Here is a 22,866-nt window from a genome sequence, read left to right on the forward strand (position 1 = left end):
CACTAGGTGCATATAGGGGAAACATATGAGAGGAGAGGAGAGAGCTCCATCTCTTTAAAAAACTAATGCTATAGCCTATTATTTTGCGCTACGGACGCTTCATATTAGGGATCGACCAATACTGATTTTTTAGTGCCGATGCTGATTTCTTTTCATCAGCCTTAGCCGATAACCGATACGCCGATACCGATTTTCTTGAGCCGATACTACCCTGGAAATCCAGAGTTCTCGCGAGAGCACAATTTGAATTTGCTCAGCGAGTCACTCTAGGAACGAGCAATCTACTCGTGTATATTCTGGGCCTCCCCTGGCCCAGAACATTAATCAATCCCATCGATGTATCAATATAGGCGGGCCAAAACCGTTGCTGTTTTACCGACCGGATACGGCAAGAGTCTTATCTATTGGTTTGCGCCACTGGTCTGGATACGTCACCCCTTGTGTTCTTCTGATTGGTCATAGTGTTATCCAGTGATATTTTCAAATACATGCTTGGTGCGGCCCCTCGAGTTGGGCCATTTTAATTTCTCGTTGCCAGACCCTACAGCTTTCTAGATGTGGGTCTGGGTTTCCAGGCTAAGCCTCCCTCAATTTACATCATAAAAATGACACAATGTCTCAATTTAAAAAAATTAACATTTAGTGAACTGTCTGTAAATCGCAGCAAAATAAAAACGGCAGATAATATCGGTCGATCACTACTTCATATCCAGGTCAATTCACACACTTGTGAGTAAAGCATATAGACGGAGAGGAGAGCTGTCTTATCTCTTCAAAAAATGAATGTTATATTATTTCGCTATATATTTGTTAGATTAATTTACGAATGTTATATTATTTTTTGTATCAAGGTCAATTCACACACCTGAGTAAAGCATATGAACTATCTTCTCATTCATGCTATTAAACAGGTGTTTTTTTTTAAACGAGACATGTTTTATTCCCAGCAAGTAAACATAGTATTTGAGTTCCAGAAAACATGTTTTTGAAGCGGTTTGCTGGAAATAGAGTTTCGGAAAAAAGATCTCGCCTACCACTATTCCCCTCTGTTTCAGTCCCTTCAGAATGCGCTGTTTCTAGTGTCTGTAGCTTTAATGCAAATGAGCTGCTGCCCATTGACCAATGAGCTGTCAGACTGAACCACAGCATGAAGGAGAAGGGATTGTTGCCATTTGCGGACTCCTGGAGCTTTATATCTTGTGGGCGCCTGGTCTGTGAGGTACAACAGTGGGGTCACCAATTAGAATAGAAACAGGCAGAAGCGGGGTTTGCGGTAAAATCAACTTGTGTCATTTATTTATAAAAAGGTGCAGGGGAAAAAGGGAGGGGGCAAAATTCAACTCAAATCTTCACCGGGTCGGCGGCTGTCGTCAGGGTGCCCATTCTGGCTCTTCGAGAGAGACGGAGACAGAGAGAGAGATTAGGGGGGGTCTGTGGTCCCTGCCACTGACCTCTTCGCTCTAGCTCGGCTCGGGTTTCCTCTTGGTGTCTTTGGGGTTCCTCTTCAGCTGCAGGCCTTCTCTAAGGTTTCAGCACGACACCATTCACACACCGACAAAACAGCTCTTTGGTCGACTTGGAAGTAATTTCATTAATGCGGATTGGATTGATCAAGAGGGTTGGCCACAGGCCTCTTACCACGAGACTGGCCTAGTGTGTGTCTGGTCTCCTCACGCTCCTCCAGCCAGTCTGTCTTCAGCCTGTTCTGGTGGAGTTAAAAGGCCTCCTGATTGCAGGGCTAACTCAGCACACCAGTGAGTGGTAAGCTGAGACACCCGAGTGGGGCGGGGTCTCTATGACACAGCTTTTAGAGAAGTACCTCCCATCCAGCACCACACCCCTTGGCTGCCTTTGCCTGCCTTTGTGGCCATGTTGGGCACTGCTCAGCGGCTGGGCCACCACAATCTATATAGGTAATATAATAATAATAATATTATATCTATATCACAGTCAAAAGCTATGTGCGCCTCGGATGTTATTATGAATCATATAGACTGCGTCTGACATCTCTGGTACTTCCACAACAAGTAAAGACTCGTAGTGGGGGATATCTCGGCCATGTTTGAGAAGAATTAGAATTGGGGGAAAGGAACTTTGGCCTTGACCTCTGAAGTATTATTCAAGTGTGCCCCCTTCCTATGTAGGAGGGGGCGCAGAAACTTACTCGCTCGTTTGGTAACTGTAGGCGGGGTACTTTCAGAAATACATATCTCACTCCAAAAAAATCATACGTAACGACTTTTTTCAAAGTATGTATTCGTGTGGGAGCACCAGAGACCCAAAACAACACCCCAAATCCCAGGAATAGTGTTCTTTTCACAATATCTCCCCTTTAAGTGATATCTTGGAGGGCTCTGTGTGTGTGTGTGTGTGTGTGTGTGTGTGTGTGTGTGTGTGTGTGTGTGTGTGTGTGTGTGTGTGTGTGTGTGTGTGTGTGTGTGTGTGTGTGTGTGTGTGTGTGTGTGTGTGTGTGTTTGTCGTTCACCATCCAAACGTACACGGTCTGAACCTCCCCGATCCAAACGTTGTACACTATCTGACGTCCAGGATCCGAACGCAGAGCGCCCTTTGGGCCCCTGTACTAGTCCCCTCCTCAGGCTAAGCGCTGATGTACTGAAGCATGGCCCTGCCCTGACTGCAGCCCCTCCTCTCCACAGATGAGCAGGATGCGCTGAACTCGATCATGCAGGACCTGGCGGAGCTTCACCGCTCAACAAGACGCCCGGTCCTGTCCCTGACCGACCTGGGGAAGCCCAAAGCCTCCTCGCCCAAGAACCAGGTGAGGTAGAACCGCTCGCTGCTCTGTAGGTCCTCTCCTGCTCTGTCTGCGTAGGGGGGGGAAACGCACAAGCCTGGATGTCTAAGGGGAAGGAATTCAGCTAGGAATGACTTCAGTAACCTATTTAAACATGTATCACCTCCTCTTCATTCAGGCGGTCTGGTCATCGAGGTCGTCTTTAGGAAATGGTGCCTCTATGTTGTGAAGAACATCACATCGTCTCATGTTCCTTCTGCCCGTTTCAACCCATGTCCTATTTTCTTTATTCGACAGAACGACGTCAGAGTGAAGTTCGAGTTCAAAGGCGAGAGAAGGTAAAGGGTCGGTGAGCACTATGACCTGACCTCCTGACCCAATGACATCACCTCCTGACCCTATGACCTCCTGACCCTATGACCTCCTGAACCTATGACCTCCCGACCCTATGACCTCCTGACCCTATGACATCACCTCCTGACCCTATGACCTCCTGACCCTATGACCTCACCCTATGACCTCCTGACCCTATGACCTCCCGACCCTATGACCTCCTGACCCTGTGACCTCCTGACCCTATGACCTCCTGAGCCTATGACATCACCTCCTGACCCTATGACATCACCTCCTGACCCTATGACCTCACCCTATGACCTCCTGACCCTATGACCTCCTGACCCTATGACCTCCTGACCCTGTCTCCTCCTCCTAGGATCCTGCAGTTCTCCCGACCGGTCCTTCTGGCCGAGCTGAAGACCAAAGCTAAGGTGGCCTTTGGCCAGAGCATGGACCTCCACTACACCAACAACGAGGTACGTTTCCATTCACCCATTTCATGCACCCATTCACACACCGACGGCGGGGTCATCAGCTTTGGTTGAGTGAATCTGGAACAAGGCCAACATTATGAACTGATCCCGTGGGGGAGATATGTTTCGTTACTCTGAACTACAGTTGGTAAGAAAGGCTGCATTGCTTTACCCATTATATTATTATAATAAACTATCTCTCTCTCTAACTCTCACTCTCACTCTCTCTGACTCTCTCTCCCTCTGACTCTCTCTCCCTCTGTGTGTGTCTCTCTGACTCTCTCTCCCTCTGTGTGTGTCTCTCACTCTCTCTGACTCTCTCTCTCTATGTCTCTCCCCTCTCTCTCTCTCTCCCCCCTGTGTCTCTCTCTCTCTCCCCCCCTCTCTATGTCTCTCCCCTCTCTATGTCTCTCTCTCTCTCTCTGTCTCTGTCTCTGTCTCTCTCTCTCCCCTCTGTCTGTCTCTCTCCCCTCTGTCTGTCTCTCTCCCCTCTCTATGTCTCTCTCCCCTCTCCCCCCCCCCCTCTCTCTATGTCTCTCTTCCCTCTCTCTCTCTCTCTCCCCTCTCTCTCTCTCTCTCTCTCTCCCCTCTCTGTCTCTCTCCCCTCTCTATGTCTCACTCCCCTCTCTCTCTCTCTCTCTCCCCTCTCTATGTCTCTCTCTCCCCTCTCTCTCCCCTCTCTATGTCTCTCCCCTCTCTATGTCTCTCTCCCCTCTCTCCTCTCTATGTCTCTCTCACTCTCTCTCTCCCCTCTCTATGTCTCTCTCCCCTCTCTCTCTTCCCTCTCCCCCCCCTCTCTATGTCTCTCTCTCTCTCTCTCTCTCTTTCTCCCCTCTCTATGTCTCTCTCCCCTCTCTCTCTTCCCTCTCCCCCCCCTCTCTATGTCTCTCTCCCCTCTCTCTCTCTAGCTGGTGATCCCCTTGACAACTCAGGACGACCTGGACAAGGCGGTGGAGCTGCTGGACCGCAGCGCGCACATGAAGAGCCTGAAGATCCTCCTGGTGCTGCAACAGGTTAGCATCTGCAACTAGCATCAGGGTAACACCTAGCATAGCATCAGGGTAACACCTAGCCTCACGCTAACACATGAAGCGCCTGAGGATCCTCCTGGTGCTGCAACAGGTTAGCTGCCCTTACAGCCCTGTGTTAACGTGGTTGGCCCTTACAGCCCTGTGTTAACGTGGTTAGCCCTCCTGTGTTAACGTGGTTAGCCCTCCTGTGTTAACGTGGTTAGCCCTCCTGTGTTAACGTGGTTAGCCCTCCTGTGTTAACGTGGTTAGCCCTCCTGTGTTAACGTGGTTAGCCCTCCTGTGTTAGCGTGGTTAGCCCTCCTGTGTTAACGTGGTTAGCCCTCCTGTGTTAACGTGGTTAGCCCTCCTGTGTTAGCGTGGTTAGCCCTCCTGTGTTAACGTGGTTAGCCCTCCTGTGTTAACGTGGTTAGCCCTCCTGTGTTAGCGTGGTTAGCCCTCCTGTGTTAACGTGGTTAGCCCTCCTGTGTTAACGTGGTTAGCCCTCCTGTGTTAACGTGGTTAGCCCTCCTGTGTTAACGTGGTTAGTCCTCCTGTGTTAACGTGTGTGTCTCCCCTCAGACCCCCTCCAACATGTCGCTGCATGAGGAGCTGGACAACACCAGCTTCAGACTGGAGGACCGCAAGAGCCTGATGGGCCTCAAAGGTGGGACCTCTTCCTCCCCCCCCTCCTCCTCTCCTTCCTCCTCCCCTCTCCCCCTCCTCCAGAAATGCAAACGGCGCGCTTTTTGGCGCGAGTCACTTTTTTATCATACATTTTGGGGACCTGTGTGGTTCGTGCAGATCCGAAGAGGTTTTTTTTTGGGGGGGGGGGGGGGGGGGGGGCGTCGATCGGTGCAAGCGTCGATGGGTGCGCGCGTGCAGGTGTCAATATTCCGTAATCTGACTGACGAGTAAAGAAAAGTGATTCTGGAAATGATTTTGTTAGGGGAACAATCACAGCCCTTGCCGTCGCGTCGACTGAAGGTTAAATATTGGATGCGCATGCGCACGTTAGAGCTTAGATCGGGCCCAGAAAATCAAGCCCGACCCGACATTTATTTTAACACATACGTGACTTTGTACACATTTGTTACTAGGCCTACTCTGCTAAATATATATGTAACGGTTAATGTATAGAACGGCGGTCATTATCGGGAAACTAAGCCCCGACAGGGCGAACAGTACACCGACGCGCAGCGAAGGCGTCTTGCTCCGCCCTGAAGGGTCTTGTATAGTCTCATGTATAGAACGGCGACGTTCTATACATGATCCCGCTTATTACACGGCTACTTGCCAAAACTAAACGAATAACTTTACATGGTGTGCCTTTTTACAATTTATTCGTTACCAGCATTCGTAGTGTTGATCAGCAGAGCAATAATTATAAATTGTCCGCAAAGACGGTGACGTCGCTTAGCTACGGAAGATGCTGGGGTTAACAAGTTACCGGACTACTACCGAAATGAAGTGTTCCACGGCATTGAGAAGACCTGTGTAATAAAGGCCTATAATATTTCTGTGTACGGCATAGATTTCGCCTCAGAATAGGTCAATAAACCAATGATAAAAAAATATAAAAAGGCACAACCCGGCCCGAGGATAGTCGTGGGAAATATCGGAGAAGGATGCACTTATTGTGCAGCAGGACGCAGGGTGCAAGTGCAGTTGGAAGTGGTCATGGCTAAAATTAGAAGCCACTACTGAGGTGAATTCAGTGAAGCATAACTTTCCACTGTCTGATTTTTTTCAATAAATTGAGAAAAAAGGATGTGCTAAAGGCACACTCTGCATTAAAGAAATTAATTATGCCAGCAGGGGTGTACATGCCCTGTATGCACACTGTAAGGCAGACATTCATCAGAGGAAAATGACAACAACAATAACTACACAAAGTGTTGCACAGCTTCTCCGAAACCCTCCTCCAGAAACCCCCTAAGCAGCAGATAAGATCAGGGACAGTGCCAGGCCTACACTGCCAGTACCTGTACCTGGGATCGCATATCCAATAGCGATCCCAGGTACAGAGGGTAGCTCTCTCTTTTTGTCATACATGTGTTTGCATCCCTGCTCCTCCTCCTCTTCTCCCTCCTCCTCCTCCTTCCTCCCCCTCCCCCTCCCCCTCCTCCTCCTCCTCCCTCTCCTCCTCCTCCTCCTCCTCCTCCTCCTCCTCCTCCTCCTCCTCCTCCTCCTCTTCTTCCTCTTTCTCCTCCTCCTCCTCTTCTCCCACCTCCTCCTCTTCCTCATCCCCCTCCTCCTCTCCTCCTCCTCTTCTCCCTCCTCCTCCCTCTCCTCCTCCCTCTCCTCCTCCTCCTCCTCTATCTTCGCCCTCCTCCCCCCTCCCTCCTCCTCCCTCCTCCTCCCTCTCCTCCTCCTCCTCCCCCTCCCCCTCCTCCTCCTCTAGACTGATGTCACTGTGGACCATCCATTGAGTGGTGCAGTCTGATGAACCGTGCTTTAAACCTCTAGTCCCCATGATGGAAGTATTCTGAGCACATGGCCATGTTATCTTATGTTAATCACAGCTACAGTCTCAGAGGGCTCAACAGGCCGTGTGAAAGGACCCCTTATGATGGTGATGAAACATCCCTCCCCCTTCTCCCCTCTCCCTCCCCCAGACTCTCACTCTACGGACCGGGCCTCCCCCCCCCCGGGCTACATCCCCGACGCCCTGCAGCAGTTCACCAGGAACGGGTCCTTCACCTCCATCAACAGTGAGGGGGAGTTCATCCCCGAGAGCATGGACCAGGTCTGTCTGTCTGTCTGTCTGTCTGTCTGTCTGTCTGTCTGTCTGTCTGTCTGTCTGCCTCCATCAACAGTGAGGGGGAGTTCATCCCCGAGAGCATGGACCAGACCCAGGATAAAGGCTCTCCGTAGTTCCCCGTAGCGGAGCAAGCGTAAACTAGCTCCCCCGCCAGGCTACCTTCCCACCCCATTAACTCTGTTCTCTCTGTCTCTGTCTCTCTCTGTCTCTCTCTCTCTGTCTGTCTGTCTGTCTCTGTCTCTGTCTCTGTCTCTGTCTCTGTCTCTGTCTTTGTCTCTGTCTCTGTCTCTGTCTCTTCTGTCTCTGTCTCCCCCCCCCCCCCCCCCCCCCCCCCCTCTAGATGCTGGACCCTCTGTCGATGAGCAGTCCAGAGAACTCTGCATCGGGGAGCTGCCCGTCTCTGGACAGCCCCCTGGACAGTGACTACCCCAAGTCCCGGATGCCCCGGGCACAGAGTTACCCCGACAACCACCAGGACTTCCCAGGTACCCCCGGCTCTAAGCACACCTGATTGGTCGATCCCACCCAGGCTGTACAGGGCTCTAAACTAACATTTTTCACTGGTTGCACTGGTGCGCCTAACTTTTTTTCTTAGGTGCACCAGCACAAAAGTTAGGTGCACCCAAATTGTCGACCATATCGCATTCAACACTGCAGTTTTACAGGTTCACGTTTTTTAAATAGCTGTCCATGTAGGCAATATTGACTTGTAAATGATGAACTAAGAATCTGGTCAACCTAATGTTCTTTATTTGAATATTTGCACAAGAAAGGTAATTTCACTGAAACATTTTGGTGCTGTAAGTGCTTCACTGAGCTGCAATTTAAACTTAAAACATCTGAAGATAAATGAAATAAAAAGAAAATCTAAATTAAAAGTGCAAGTGTTTTAAACTGAAACTTCAAACTGAACATCTCATGGCTCCAGGTCTTATGGACTATCCTCAATTGCAGTCACATGCCCCTCTGATGGCCAACTCATGTAGTTTGGCCTTCTTGATCTTTGGCAATAGCCCGGGCTATTATTTGTTTTCTATCACTGAACTTTCGAACAAAACTCTTGCTCAGCAACGATGGGAAATAGCCTACTATCAAATGCATTATTTAAACCAGTATGAATATTACCGTAGGCCTATATGTTTACCAGGCAATTGAATAACGCCTGCGCACACACACACACAGGCACGCACGCACGCACGCACGCACGCACGAACACGCAGAGTGGTAATCGGGAGAGTTGGGAGAATTCCCGGTGGCCCGTTAACGTTTCGGGCGGCGCCGGGTCAACGTCGCAACCAATTCCGTTTTGTCTAGAGGGGAGTAACTGAGCGCCCCCTCCCGAAGTGGAACAACCCAGGTCGGCCTTGAACTGCGATTGGTCAGAAAGACGTAACAGCTAATGACAACATTGAACTCTCATGAAGGCTCGAACAGAGTGACACACAAACACACACACACACACACATAGTTTTTCACCCACTCCGTATCCAGCTTATTCCATGCTTAAAGCACCCAGGCTACTATGTGGCGAGCTGGGGCTCTCATGTTCTCCCCTGCGGTGTATACCTTGTCCGCATCCCCTGCCATCCAGTTGTCATACGATTCATGCAGACTGGTTTTGAACGGCTGATTCCATGGATGTAGCCTACTTTGCGTGTGCCGTGTTTTCCCGCCGATGTGGCGAAGCTGTATGGTTATGCTGTTGAGAGCTTAAATAAATGCACGATATAAGTTGACTGAACAATTATTGAAGTTTAACATTTTGTTCAGCAAATTTGACAACTGACAGATGCAATATTGTAGCCAGTGAAAATCGCAAAATTCTGACGAGCATTCTTAAATGAAGTAGAATAAACAGGAATATGTGGACCACGGCCAATCAGAGGGGGGTCCCGCTCTTCATTATCTCTGATTGGTTTGGACCATGATATGGGCCTTTCAGAGTCGCAGAGTTTTTTTCTTTTTGAACGGCTGGTTGCACCGGTGCGACCTCAGATTTTTTTTAGTCGCACCATTGAGAAATTAGGTCGCATGTGCGACCAAATTGGTCGCACTTTAGAGCCCTGCTGTACTCAAAGCATTTAATGCCACAGTTGTTGAGATTAATTTATCAAACATTTTACATTTCATTTTATTCCTGCTCTGCTTGCTTGACCTCGCTCTAGTATCTAGGATCGGTGGCTCTTCCTTTGGTCCCCAGATGTTAACACTGAATTTTCAGGCATTGAATTTTGCAGCTGAATTTGGCGGGTTGAATTTGGGGACGTGGAAAAAATCCAGATTGGTTATTTCAATGCATAAGTATTCAGTGCTACTGTCTGATCGTTGGACCAGTGTGTGAGTGGTGGTACGGTTGGCTCACTGAGGTCTCTCCGCTGTTCTCCGGGACAGAGTACGACATTCCAGTGTTTGAGAAGTCTGGGAAGGGCGGGACCTACCCGCGGAGATACGGCATTCCCTTCAGCCTCCAGGACTACAGCGACGGTGAGTCCTGACCTCTGACCCCCAGGGCCACGGCCCAGTGTCTGACCTCTGTTAACCTGACCCCTGTGACCTTTGACCCCTGACCCCCCAGGGAGGAAGACGTTCCCGAGGGCTCGGAGGACCCAGGTCCACGGGCTGCGCTCCCCGGTGAGCTTCAGCCCCACGGAGCCGTCCCCGTCCACCAGCAGCGGCAGCAGCGTGTTCACCCCCGACCTGGAGGAGGCCCCGCTGGGGGGGGGCCCGCTGCCGGGGGGGCGGCGGCCTCGCCGCGGCAGCGACATCGAGGGGAACAGCGTGGTGACGCCCACAGGGACCCCCGGACTCTCAGTCATGGACATCAGCCCGCCTAGCCGCTGTGAGTGCCATGGCTTTTACTTTGAAGGGGTTGATGAGACATGTTTAATGGCTTTTAATTTGGAGGAGTTGAGACTTTGAAGACGCTTTTTTTTGAAGGGGTTGATGAGGCATGTTTAATGCCTTTTATTTTGGAGGAGTTGATGAAACATGTTTAATGGGTTTTATTTTGAAGGGGTTGATGCAACATGTTTAATGGGTTTTATTTTGAAGGGGTTGATGAACATGTTTATTGGGTTTTATTTTGGAGGAGTTGAGACTTTGAAGATGCTTTTGTTTAGATGGGGTTGATGAGACATGTTAATATGCTTTTATTTTGGAGGAGTTGTTGAGACCTATCGAATGGCTTTTATTTTGGAGGAGTAGATGATGACATGTTGAATGGCTTTTATTTTGGAGGAGTGGATGATGACATGTTGAATGGGTTTTATTTTGGAGGAGTGGATGATGACATGTTGAATGGGTTTTATTTTGGAGGAGTAGATGATGAAATGTTTAATGTGTTTTATTTTGGAGGAGTTGATGAGTCCTGTTGAATGGGTTTTATTTTGGAGGAGTGGATGATGACATGTTGAATGGGTTTTATTTTGGAGGAGTGGATGATGACATGTTGAATGGCTTTTATTTTGGAGGAGTGGATGATATGTTGAATGGGTTTTATTTTGGAGGAGTGGATGATACGTTGAATGGGTTTTATTTTGGAGGAGTTGATGATGACATGTTGAATGCTTTTATTTTGGAGGAGTGGATGATGATGTGTTGAATGGCTTTTATTTTGGAGGAGTGGATGATGATGTGTTTAATGTGTTTTATTTTGGAGGAGTTGATGAGTCCTGTTGAATGGCTTTTATTTTGGAGGAGTTGATGACATGTTGAATGGCCTTTATTTTGGAGGAGTGGATGATGACATGTTGAATGGCCTTTATTTTGGAGGAGTGGATGATGACATGTTGAATTGCCTTTATTTTGTTGAGTTGAGGCCCATTGAATGTTTTTTATTTTGGAGAAGTTAATGAGACATGTTTAATGGCATTTTTTTTGGAGGAGGTGAGACATGATGAATGGCTTTTATTTTGAAAGAGTTGAGACACGACAAAGGGCTTTTATTCTGGAAGAGTTGAGTCACGATGAACGGCCTTTATTCAGAGAGAGTCGAGTCCTGTTGAAGGGCTTTTACTGTGGAGGCTCTGACCATCCTTCCTGACCCCCCCCCCCCCCCAGCGCCGCGCGCCCCCACCAACTGGCGCCTTGGGAAGCTGCTGGGGCAGGGCGCCTTTGGGAGGGTGTTCCTCTGCTACGACGCCGACACCGGCCGCGAGCTGGCCGCCAAGCAGGTGGCCTTCGACCCCGACTCCCCCGAGACCAGCAAGGTAAGGCCCCCTCTGATTGGTTTAGACCAGGGGTTTTCAAAGTGTGAGAGAGTGAGCCCCCCCTCAGAGAAAAAATTTCAGCTGAGACCCCCCCCCCCCAATTTTTTTTTTCTAAATACCTGTGTTTTGAAAGCTATTTTAATTATTTTACACATTTTAAACATCTCTGATCATAATTTTAACATTTGAAACATATTTTTTAATCATTACAACATCTTTGTGCGTTTTTAAACACATTTCTTAACACAATTTAACAACTTTATCTAAGCATGTTTTAGCTTAACCTTTTTTAAATAAATTTGGACAACTTAATCTGTGTAAACTGCCAGTCGAATCAGATCTGCATTTTCAGTCCAGAGATTAGACTAATCGGCGGGGTTTGTTTACCGGCGTTGCTATGGTGACCTAAATTATTTTAAGCAACTGAAAACGATGCCGGTAAGAAACTAAAACTGTGATTCTGAAAAAAGTATAAATGCTATCAAAATTCCGTTTGGACAGTATTGAAGATATAAGTGTGTAGATTTGTTCAATGGTTTGAACGATGATAAACGGTTGAAAAATGAATGAGTTACGATGTCTAGAAGTAGGTGTATCAGAATGGCCTGACGTCTTCAATGAAAACAGCTGAAAACGAAGCGGTATGAAACTAAAACTGTGGTTCTGAAGAGATTTTAAATGATATCGAAATTATGCATAAGATATCGATATTATTGAAGATACAAGTGTGTACATTTGTTAAATGGTTTGCACGAAGATAAGCGGTTGAAAATTGATTTAGTTAGGTTACTTCTACAGTTGAAGTACGATTGATGATTTGAATCATCGACTTTCAGGTTTTTCTTCGGGTTATTTTTTTCTCACGTCGCGCCCCCCCTGAAGAACTCTGGCGCCCCCCAGGGGGGGCGCGCCCCACAGTTTGAAAACCACTGCTCTAAACCAATCAGACTGATACTCTGAACCAATCAGACTGATACTCTGAACCAATCAGACTGATACTCTAAACCAATCAGACTGATACTCTAAACTTTAGAGTATCAGTCTGATTGGTTTAGAGTATCAGTCTGATTGGTTTAGGCCTTGTAGTGGTTTGGGCCTTCGACCCGACTCCTCCGGAACCAGCAAGGTTTGCATTAGGGCTTTGACTCCGAACTTCGTTATTCGAATATAATTAGAATATCAAAAAAGAAATCAAAATTCTAACAAATATTAGGGAGCCCTTAATATTCAAACCTGTTATGGGCAGGCCTCTCTCCCACTCTCCCTCTCTGATGATGTAAATGCTTGCAATGTGTTATTGTAGACATTGGTGTTTGCATCCAGTTTGGTAGTGGATGGGGTAATTCCTCTGCCGTGTTAAAAATCCCTGTAGAAATGCAATTTATTATTATTCAGAACAAATGTATATGAATAGTAAAAATATAATACTTTATCTTCCTGTTTGATTTGCACGCCACACTGTAGTGTGAAGATTAACAATTTTGGCTGCTGTAAAATATTATGTCTCTCTCTTTTTGTCTCCGTCTCTTTCTCTCTCTCTCTTTCTGTCCCAATGTCTCTCTCTCTCTTTCTGTCCCTATGTCTCTCTCTCTTTCTGTCCCTATGTCTCTCTCTCTTTCTGTCCCTATGTCTCTCTTTATTTCTCTGTCTCTCTCTCTTTCTGTCCCTATGTCTCTCTCTTTCCGTCTCTCTTTCTGGCCCTATGTCTCTCTCTTTCCGTCTCTCTTTCTGGCCCTATGTCTCTCTCTTTCCGTCTCTCTTTCTGGCCCTATGTCTCTCTCTTTCCGTCTCTCTTTCTGTCCCTATGTCTCTCTCTTTCTGGCCCTATGTCGCTCTCTCTCTTTCTGTCCCTATGTCTCTCTCTCTCTTTCTGTCCTTGTCTCTCTCTCTTTCTGTCCCTATGTGTCTGTCTGTCTGTCTGTCTGTCTGTCTGTCTGTCTGTCTGTCTGTCTGTCTGTCTGTCTGTCTGTCTGTCTGTCTGTCTGTCTGTCTGTCTGTCTGTCTGTCTGTCTGTCTGTGTCTCTATGTTCCTGTCCCTCTCTCTCGCTCTCTTTCTGTCTCTCTCTCCCTTTCTGTCCCTCTCTCCCCCCCAGGAGGTGAGTGCTCTGGAGTGTGAGATCCAGCTCCTGAAGAACCTGTTCCACGAGCGCATCGTGCAGTACTACGGCTGTCTGAGGGACTCCACCGAGAGGACCCTGTCCATCTTCATGGAGTACATGCCCGGGGTGAGGACCTCTGAGAGGACTGCCACCGCCATCACTCCTGGCTCCACTCAAACATCTGATCACAATGTCGTTGTTAAAGTGACTCGAGCACTCTAGAAGCAGAGGGAGGAGGAGGAGTTGGAGGAGGAAGAGTGGGGAGAGGGAGGGGATGGAGGAGGAGTGGGATGAAGGAGGAGGGGGGAAGAGGAGGAGGGGGGAAGAAAAAGAGGAAGAGTATTGGTCTTGGCTCATGTGGTACCGCAAAGAAAGAATAACTTATTTTAGTTTTATTGAATCAGAATCTGAAAGATGTTTTATTTTGTGTGTGTGTGTCTCTGTCCCTGTGTCTGTGTGTGTGTCTCTGTCCCTTTGTTTGTCTCTGTGTGTGTGTGTCTCTGTCCCTGTGTTTGTCTCTGGGTGTGTCTCTGTCCCTGTGTTTGTCTCTGTGTGTGTGTGTGTGTGTGTGTGTGTCTCTGTCTCTGTGTTTGTCTCTGTGTGTGTGTGTGTCTCTGTGTGTGTCCCCAGGGCTCGATCAAGGACCAGCTGAAGTCGTACGGCGCGCTGACGGAGAACGTGACGCGACGCTACACCCGTCAGATCCTGGAGGGGGTGTCCTACCTGCACAGCAACATGATCGTCCACCGCGACGTCAAGGGTGAGGGTCGCCGACCCTAACCTCTGACCCTAACCCTGACCTCTGACCCTAACCCTGACCCCTAACCCTGACCCTAATCTTTACTTCATGATCGTCCACCGCGACATCAAGGGTGAGGGACCCTAACCCTAACCTCTGACCCTAACCTCTGACCCTACCCTGACCTCTGACCCTTACCCTAACCTAGGGCTGGGCGATATATCGATATTTAAAATATATCGATATTTTTTCAAACGAGATATGAAACTAGACCATATCGTCAATATCGATATAATTTAATTTGCGTTGAAATTACAGTACATTTGTTCCAAATAACACCAGTTTCGAACCGCGCCTGCCGCCTGCTATTTCGTAACTCTCCTTATGTTTCTCCCGCTCTGCCTCCGGCTCACAAACAGTCTCTGCCTGCCCCCCCCACCCCCCCCCCCCCCCTCCACTGACTCACGTCACTTTTTGAAATCGCGAAACATGAGCCGTGTTCGAAATCGTTCACTATTCATTGGGTCTTTTAAGTGCACTATATTGTGCATGAAATTAACCACTGAGAATTCGAACACCACTGCAAAATGAGGAGCACCCTATATAGTGCACTATATCCGTGATAGGGAACGATTTCGAACACAGCTCAGTGTTTCCCACAGAAATTTTGGAGACTATGGGGGAAGGGGGGTGGTATGGAGCGATTGTTGACGGGGGGGGGGGGGTATGGAGCGATTGTTGACGGGGGGGGGGGGGGGGGGGTATGGAGCGATTGTTGACGGGGGGGGGGGGGGGGGGAGGTTGTATGTCTTCAAACTTCGTCTGAGCAAAGAAAAAAAAAAAAAAAATTTTTATAATAATTCATGTGCACGCAGAGACTATGGCGGCCGAAATTAGACTATGGCGGGCCGCCATAGTCTCGTCAATGTGTGGGAAACACTGCAGCTATGGAGTCCGCCTGCACAAGCAGCTCCGAGGAGCTTGTTTGCAAGCGAAAGACCAACGGCTCCATAGTATGGAAATGGTTTGGATATAAGGGGTCTGACGAATTACAAAATCACGTAATTTGTGCTTAAAAACTGTCGCAACCAACGGGTGGCAATTCTGTGCATAATATTCCGGAGGTGCACACAGCTTTTGGCCGTGATATTATATATTATAATGTTCTCAAATACGAGGCGGAGGCAGTTTCTAGTCCACGGTTTATTCAACCGTCAAACTGTATTCAATTCTGAACGGTAGGAATAGTAATTGTAAATCGAAACGGTAGGTAGGTATAGTAATAACGGTAACTTCAAGGTTTCTCACTCCGCGAGACCCAAACATAAAACATTAAAGGTCCCATGACATGAAAATCTCACTTTATGAGGTTTTTTAACATAAATATGAGTTCCCCTAGCCTGCCTATGGTCCCCCAGTGGCTAAAACTTGCGTTTGGTGTAAAACGAGCACTAGCTGCTCTGCTCGCCTTTGAAAAAACGGAGGCTCAAGCGTGCTGATTTGGAATGTCTTTAGGTCTGTCACAAAGCATCTAAGCTCCTCCCCTTACTCTGCCTGGCCCGCCCAGAGACGTTGGCCCGCCAATGAGACACGACCGTGCGAGCGCCACATGTGTGTGTGTGAATACACACACTGTAACGCAAGTGTTTCTTGTCGGTTCTTTGACGTGTCTCGTATTTCCACAACGAGACTGTAGCGGGGGTTATCTGAGCCATGGTTGAGAAGGAATTGGGGAAAAGGAACTTTGGCTTTGACTCGCTGAAGTACATGAACTGCGACATGCCTCCCGTGTGTTCTAGAATATTTGCAGAACACGGCTAAAGGCTATGTGCGCCTCGCCATTGCGATACATCCACTGTAAACAGAGCGCATGGTACCGTGGCTGCAAGCTGCCCCCCCCCCCCCCCTCGACAAATATCGATATTTATCTTATATCGATATTCTGCTTGAAGATATCGAGATATGACTTTGGGTCCATATCGCCCAGCCCTACCCTAACCCTAACCTCATGATCGTCCACCGCGACGTCAAGGGTAAGGGCCGCCGACCCTAACCTCTGACCCTGACATCTGACCCTGACCCCGAACCCTGACCCTAACCTTTACCTCATGATCGTCCACCGCGACATCAAGGGTGAGGGACCCTAACCTCTGACCCTTACCCTGACCTCTGACCCTAACGCTAACCTCTGACCCTAACCCTAACCTCTGACCCTAACCCTAACCTCTGACCCTAACCTCTGATCCTAACCTCTGACCCTAACCTCTGACCCTAACCCTAACCTCATGATCGTCCACCGCGACGTCAAGGGTGAGCGCCGCCGACCCTAACCTCTGAGCCTAACCCTGACCTCTGACCCTAACCCTGTCCCTAACCTCATGATCGTCCACCGCGACGTCAAGGGTGAGGGACGCCGACCGCCTCCAGTAGATGAACCCTGACCCCTTCATGACCCCCTATCTCTGAAGCTAACCTGGTCCTGACCCTAACCTCTGACCCTAACCCTGACCCTAACCCCTTCATGACCCCCTATCTCTGAAGCCAACCTGGTCCTGACCCTGACCTCTGACCCTAACCTCTGACCCTAACCCTGACCCTAACCCCTTCATGACCCCCTATCTCTGAAGCCAACCTGGTCCTGACCCTGACCTCTGACCCTAACCTCTGACCTTAACCCTGACCCTAACCTACCACCTAACCCACCTGAAGTGGCGAACCCTTTGTTCCCCCTATTTATTCCTGAGGCAGAGGTAGTCCGACACACATTTCTTGGGAAGCGCGCACAGAGATTGTTTAACTTGGTGTTGATTCATTTATTAAGCAATAACTCCGGTTGACTTTCCAGGAAATAACTAAACATAAAAACTCCAAACAATGTAACTGTTTGCGGCCAAAACAGGGTTCTTTGTATTGTACAAAAAGGGCTTTTCAATGTAAAATAATCTGTCAAAATGCATCCAATAATACGAAATAATGCGAAATAATGTGGTCAAAAAACTGTTGGCTCTCTGCCTTCCAAACCTGAACAACAGTAATTAGCCTGCCCTATCTGAGGGCCTCCAATAGGCTTCCCCAGGTGACACAAGGGACTAATCACCACGTCATCACAAAATGCATACATATACATATTAATGAAAATGTTATTAATATTTCATACACTTTATAATTCATAACTCATACTTTTTGCCTTAGACTCAAAATATATTTACTTAAAAATATTCAACACAAAAGACCTCTAAATGGCTCCAACACCACCTAACCCACTGTGGGGAACGTGAAGCTGGGAGACTTCGGGGCCAGCTGACCCTAACCCCTGACCCTGACCTCTGACCTCTCTCCTAGGGGCCAACATCCTGCGGGACTCTGTGGGGAACGTGAAGCTGGGGGACTTCGGGGCCAGCCGGCGGCTGCAGACCATCTGCCTATCGGGGACCGGCATCAAGTCGGTGACCGGGACGCCCTATTGGATGAGCCCCGAGGTCATCAGCGGGGAGGGCTACGGACGCAAGGCTGACATCTGGTGAGGACACGCCCCCCTCAGGGGACACGGCCCCTCAGGGGACCTGTAACATTAATACTGCCCCCTAGTGGATTCTTAAGGTACGGCCACACTCAGCGCGTTACACGTGTTAGAGCCGTTGAAAAACTGCATTTTTGCATACGGAACCATTGGCTTAGACGCGTTACACGCGTTAAAGCGTCGCGTTAGGGGCGTTAGACGCACGTAAACGCACCAACGCGCCGAGTTCAATTTTAACGCATGACGCTTGCACAGAAGCACATGGCGGACATCTTACTCTTTATTCTGGGTGGAAATAGTAACATAGTTACACCATTAAAAGTGTTTATGTAAACATTTTTAGCGAGAAATGTGCATTTTACTTTCATTATGTTCGCTCTGTGAATGTGAAGGATGTTTGGTTTGATAGTTATGACTAAGAGGGAACGCTCCGTTCACTTGCATGGACAGAGTCTCTGGTTGCTAAGCAACCTCAACGTCTTTGGCGGACTATTTCTCTGCTGATCAACACAACAAATGCTGGAAACACACCAGACACACCATGTGAAGTTAGTTAACCCGATTATTGTTATTTATATCCGAGATTAATTAATCTAACCCGATCTAAACTCCATCATGCACCCAAACACGGCAGCGTTTGGGTTTCCTACTTCGGACTCCTAAATCCAGCGCAGCGATGGTGGCTGCGTAGGCGCGTTGAACCATTTTTGTGACACACAATGATCAAGCGCCAGGTTAGGCACGTTACTCGTGTAATCTAACGGGTTCAGTGTGGCCGTACCTTTAGTGCCGTTACATAGTCAACGCATCGCTACGCATACGCGTCCAGAAGGCTACGCATCGCTACACTTCGGCTGCCATTATGCGTCGACGCGTAGCAAAACGCGTCCTCCCAATTTTTGATACGCGACGCACCGATCCATGCAATACTATGCGTTGTCGGTGGGGCCGATACTGCCAATATTGTACATTATTTCAACTAAAGGTTATATTTACAGGAGAAAATTGGAGAGGATGAGGGAACGTGATAAGAATGACATTCACGTCTCTTTTACTAATTACCTGTGGCAATTTATGCGAACCCTTCCACAGGGGTAAAGTGCTATTTTGATGCGCGTCATCAAACAGCTGATGCGCGACATCAAACAGCTGATGCGCGACATCAAACAGCTGATGCGGGATTATTAGCTATTTTAATGATCTTCTTGTCACCCGATATTCGTTCTATTACTGGCGTTATTTGTTTTAGTGTTAGCCTATTTGAATTAATTACGCAATGTTTTGTGTTCACGTTCTGTGTGAAACATAAGTGTTCATGTTCTGTGAGTGAATGAAAAATGTGTGCGTGTATGGTGGGTTTCTGTATTTGATAAATAAACCCCTTTTCTCTAATAATGTTTCCTACCATATCATTTCTGTGGACATTATGCGCTATAGCTTTGGCTATAGGCCTATAATACACTTAAATAATTAATTCATCTGTCAAGGCAGTAGCTCGTTGTATAAACGTTTTATATGGATATGAATGAATGAGTTTGACGTAAACCAAATTAGTTAACTTGTGTAATGTGATAACTAATAAATCAAAAGTCATGCTTCCAAGTGACCAATGTATATACATTTATTTAGTGCGTGTACCCAATCGTAGCACATTGTACTGGTGGGGAAACACGCCAGCATCTGACAAAAGATAATCTGCCAGCTGCTCCCTGACAAGGGCCGGTTTTGGTGAGAGTCGGGAAGCTATCGGATGACTCGCGAAAAGAGATCATCAAACTTTGGCGCCGACATCCCAAAATACTGGAAATTCCTCTCCTCGTCCAGGCTTCGCATTGGAAGCACCAGAGAAACAAATTCCCCATCCTAATCTCGTGTGGTATTTAAAGGGCACACATACCACCGCCTATCTCTGCGCTTCCTGCGTTGCCGCCGCCGATGTAAAAGGAGCAATAAATTGCACTCTTCTTCCGTAGCCATTTTGATCAGAATGTCACACGCAATGTCACCTGCAAAAACACCAGTGACCCTGCTGCCACCCGAGGCGTGAGTGGTGTTTTGCATGTCATGCATTGCCCGCGACGTTTGCGTATGCTGTGTAGACAATGAAAGGAAGCTTGTCGCTCGCATCACTCGCGTCGCTGACTATGTAACGGCCCTAACTGTAACAAGATTATTACTGCCCCCTAGTGGACCCTCAGTGTAACAACATGTACTAACAGCTCTACCCCCCCTAGTGGACCCTCAGTGTAACAACATGTACTAACAGCTCTACCTCCCCTAGTGGACCCTCAGTGTAACAACATGTACTAACAGCTCTCTACCCCCCCCCCCTAGTGGACCCTCAGTGTAACAACATGTACTAACAGCTCTCTACCCCCCCCCCCCCTAGTGGACCCTCAGTGTAACAACATGTACTAACAGCTCTCTACCCCCCCCCCCTAGTGGACCCTCAGTGTAACACCATGTACTAACAGCTCTCTACCCCCCCCCCTAGTGGACCCTCAGTGTAACAACATGTACTAACAGCTCTCTACCCCCCCCCCCTAGTGGACCCTCAGTGTAACAACATGTACTAACAGCTCTCTACCCCCCCCCCCCCTAGTGGACCCTCAGTGTAACAACATGTACTAACAGCTCTACCCCCCCTAGTGGACCCTCAGTGTAACAACATGTACTAACAGCTCTACCCCCCCTAGTGGACCCTCAGTGTAACAACATGTACTAACAGCTCTCTACCCCCCCCCCCCTAGTGGACCCTCAGTGTAACAACATGTACTAACAGCTCTCTACCCCCCCCCCTAGTGGACCCTCAGTGTAACAACATGTACTAACAGCTCTCTACCGCCCCCTAGTGGACCCTCAGTGTAACAACATGTACTAACAGCTCTACCCCCCCTACAGGAGCGTGGGGTGCACGGTGGTGGAGATGCTGACCCAGCGCCCCCCCTGGGCGGAGTACGAGGCCATGGCGGCCATCTTCAAGATCGCCACCCAGCCCACCAACCCCATGCTGCCCCCCCACGCCTCCGACCACTGCCGTGACTTCCTGAAGCGCATCTTCACGGAGAGCAAGGCCCGGCCCTCGGCCGACGAGCTGCTCCGACACATCTTCGTACACTAGACGTCTTGACCCTTGACCCCGACCCCTCCAACCACGCCCCCCCTCGTCATGCTGGACGTCGCCTTTACCTCGTGGGCGTGGCTGTCGGGTCGACCCCATCCCCCATCCCTGAAACTCCTCCTCCCCCCTTGGTTGAATCACATTGGACGTAAACGGAGCTCTGTGATTGGTTGGATGAGCGGTAGCCCCGCCCCTTCTCACACCGTTGTTGCTCGTTGGACGGAGTCGGAGGTCTGCGATTGGTGGATGAACGGTGGTCCCGGCCCCTCCTCCCATCCTGATTCGCTGCCGAGGACTTAAGGCGTTTTCTTTCTTTGTTGTTTTTTTTGTCTCCCTGCAAATTTGCACCTTAATTTCCCCGCCGCAGCGCGGGGGTCCAAAGCACTTCCCCTTCTTCCCATGAAGAAGGACTCCATTTTATAATGCCAATATATTTGCCGATATATATATTTTGTTTTTTACGTCTGTATGTTTCCCCTTCCCCGCGATCCCTCCCCTGTCAGCCCTGGACCTACCCCCGCTCGGACCTAGAGGGCGACTGGCACCTCCCCCCCGCCCCGATGACCCCCCCGAATGTATTTGGCCGCAGAGACCCAGAGCACTGGGTTGCTATGGCAACCGCTGCTTGGGGGGGTGGACGCCTCCTCCCAGCGACACACACACCCTCGTAGAAACTCAACCTGAACTCGCTGGTTCCATTGTTTCCTCTGGTTGCTCTGATGGTTCCTTCCCTGGTTCCTCTGATGGTTCCTTCCCTGGTTCCTCTCTGGTTCCTTCCCTGGTTCCTCTGATGGTTCCTTCCCTGGTTCCTGTGATGGTTCCTTCCCTGGTTCCTGTGATGGTTCCTTCCCTGGTTCCTGTGATGGTTCCTTCCCTTGTTCCTGTGATGGTTCCTTCCCTTGTTCCTGTGATGGTTCCTTCCCTGGTTCCTCTGATGGTCCCTTCCCTGGTTCCTCTGATGGTTCCTTCCCTGGTTCCTCTGATGGTTCCTTCCCTGGTTCCTCTGACGGTTCCTTCCCTGGTTCCTCTGACGGTTCCTTCCCTGGTTGCTCGCTGGTTCCATGGCTCTGGTTCCTCTGATGGTTCCTCACTGGTTCCTCTGATTCCACTGGTTCTTCTGGTTCCTCTGGTTTCTCACTGGTTCCTCCTCTGATTCCACTGGTTTCTCACTGGTTCTTCTCGCTGCCTCTCCCGGCTGTCTGTCCATCTCAAGCTCTGGACAGAAGTTCTGCGTTGTTGTCTGTGTTTGCGTTTCTTTAATAATGTGCCTTTTTTATTTGTCTGTTTCCAACGGTTCAGTACTGGTTCCGTAATGGTTCCTTAACGGTTCAGAGCTGGTTCCTTAACGGTTTAGTACTAGTTCAGTAACGGTTCCTTAATGGTTCACTAGCGGTCCACAAGTCGCTGTGGCTATCCAGGGGTCAGGGTACGACTCAAAAGACCAGTCCATGCAGTAGACGTTCCTCATTGCTCCGTTTCCACTGGGAAGCCAAAAGAAGGGCGTTATGTTTATCAGCCACCAGAGAGCGCTGTGTTTTAATCAAGGGGATCATATCTAAACGCAAGAGAAAAAGTTCCAGCCAGCGCTAACAAACTATCGTTTTAAAGTTGAGACCTCAAACGTTCCAAGAGTCATCGCTGACGACGTAAATTTGTTGTCAACGTTTGAACGTAGGCAGAATTTGCTACGGACGTCAGAGGAAGTCCTGCATGTCTTAGAAGGAGGAGGCTTGGAAAGGCTCTGAATAAACTCCTCAGACGGTCTCACTCAAGTATTACCCCACTAGGGTCCGGGGCCTAACCTCGGACCACGGTCTAGATGAACCGGTCCACCCTCTGCTGTA

At 48.9% G+C, this 22,866-nt stretch overlaps 1 protein-coding gene across 1 annotated transcript in view; it reads left to right on the top strand.

The window, feature by feature from the left end:
- The window catches only part of map3k2 (mitogen-activated protein kinase kinase kinase 2), a 31,556-nt gene extending 10,534 nt beyond the window's left edge, over nt 1-21,022 (top strand). Inside the window, exons 3-16 of the mRNA XM_056594141.1 lie at nt 2,658-2,779; nt 3,053-3,093; nt 3,468-3,567; nt 4,473-4,577; nt 5,154-5,238; nt 7,190-7,320; nt 7,676-7,820; nt 9,727-9,819; nt 9,911-10,174; nt 11,395-11,543; nt 13,637-13,768; nt 14,273-14,402; nt 17,724-17,901; nt 20,803-21,022. Of these exons, the coding sequence (XP_056450116.1) occupies nt 2,658-2,779; nt 3,053-3,093; nt 3,468-3,567; nt 4,473-4,577; nt 5,154-5,238; nt 7,190-7,320; nt 7,676-7,820; nt 9,727-9,819; nt 9,911-10,174; nt 11,395-11,543; nt 13,637-13,768; nt 14,273-14,402; nt 17,724-17,901; nt 20,803-21,022 (1,895 nt within the window). The remainder of the gene's footprint in view (nt 1-2,657; nt 2,780-3,052; nt 3,094-3,467; nt 3,568-4,472; nt 4,578-5,153; nt 5,239-7,189; nt 7,321-7,675; nt 7,821-9,726; nt 9,820-9,910; nt 10,175-11,394; nt 11,544-13,636; nt 13,769-14,272; nt 14,403-17,723; nt 17,902-20,802) is intronic.
- Nucleotides 21,023-22,866: the final 1,844 nt, after the last annotated feature.

The sequence above is a fragment of the Gadus chalcogrammus genome, chromosome 7 (assembly GCF_026213295.1).
Source record: "Gadus chalcogrammus isolate NIFS_2021 chromosome 7, NIFS_Gcha_1.0, whole genome shotgun sequence".
NCBI lineage: Eukaryota > Metazoa > Chordata > Actinopteri > Gadiformes > Gadidae > Gadus > Gadus chalcogrammus.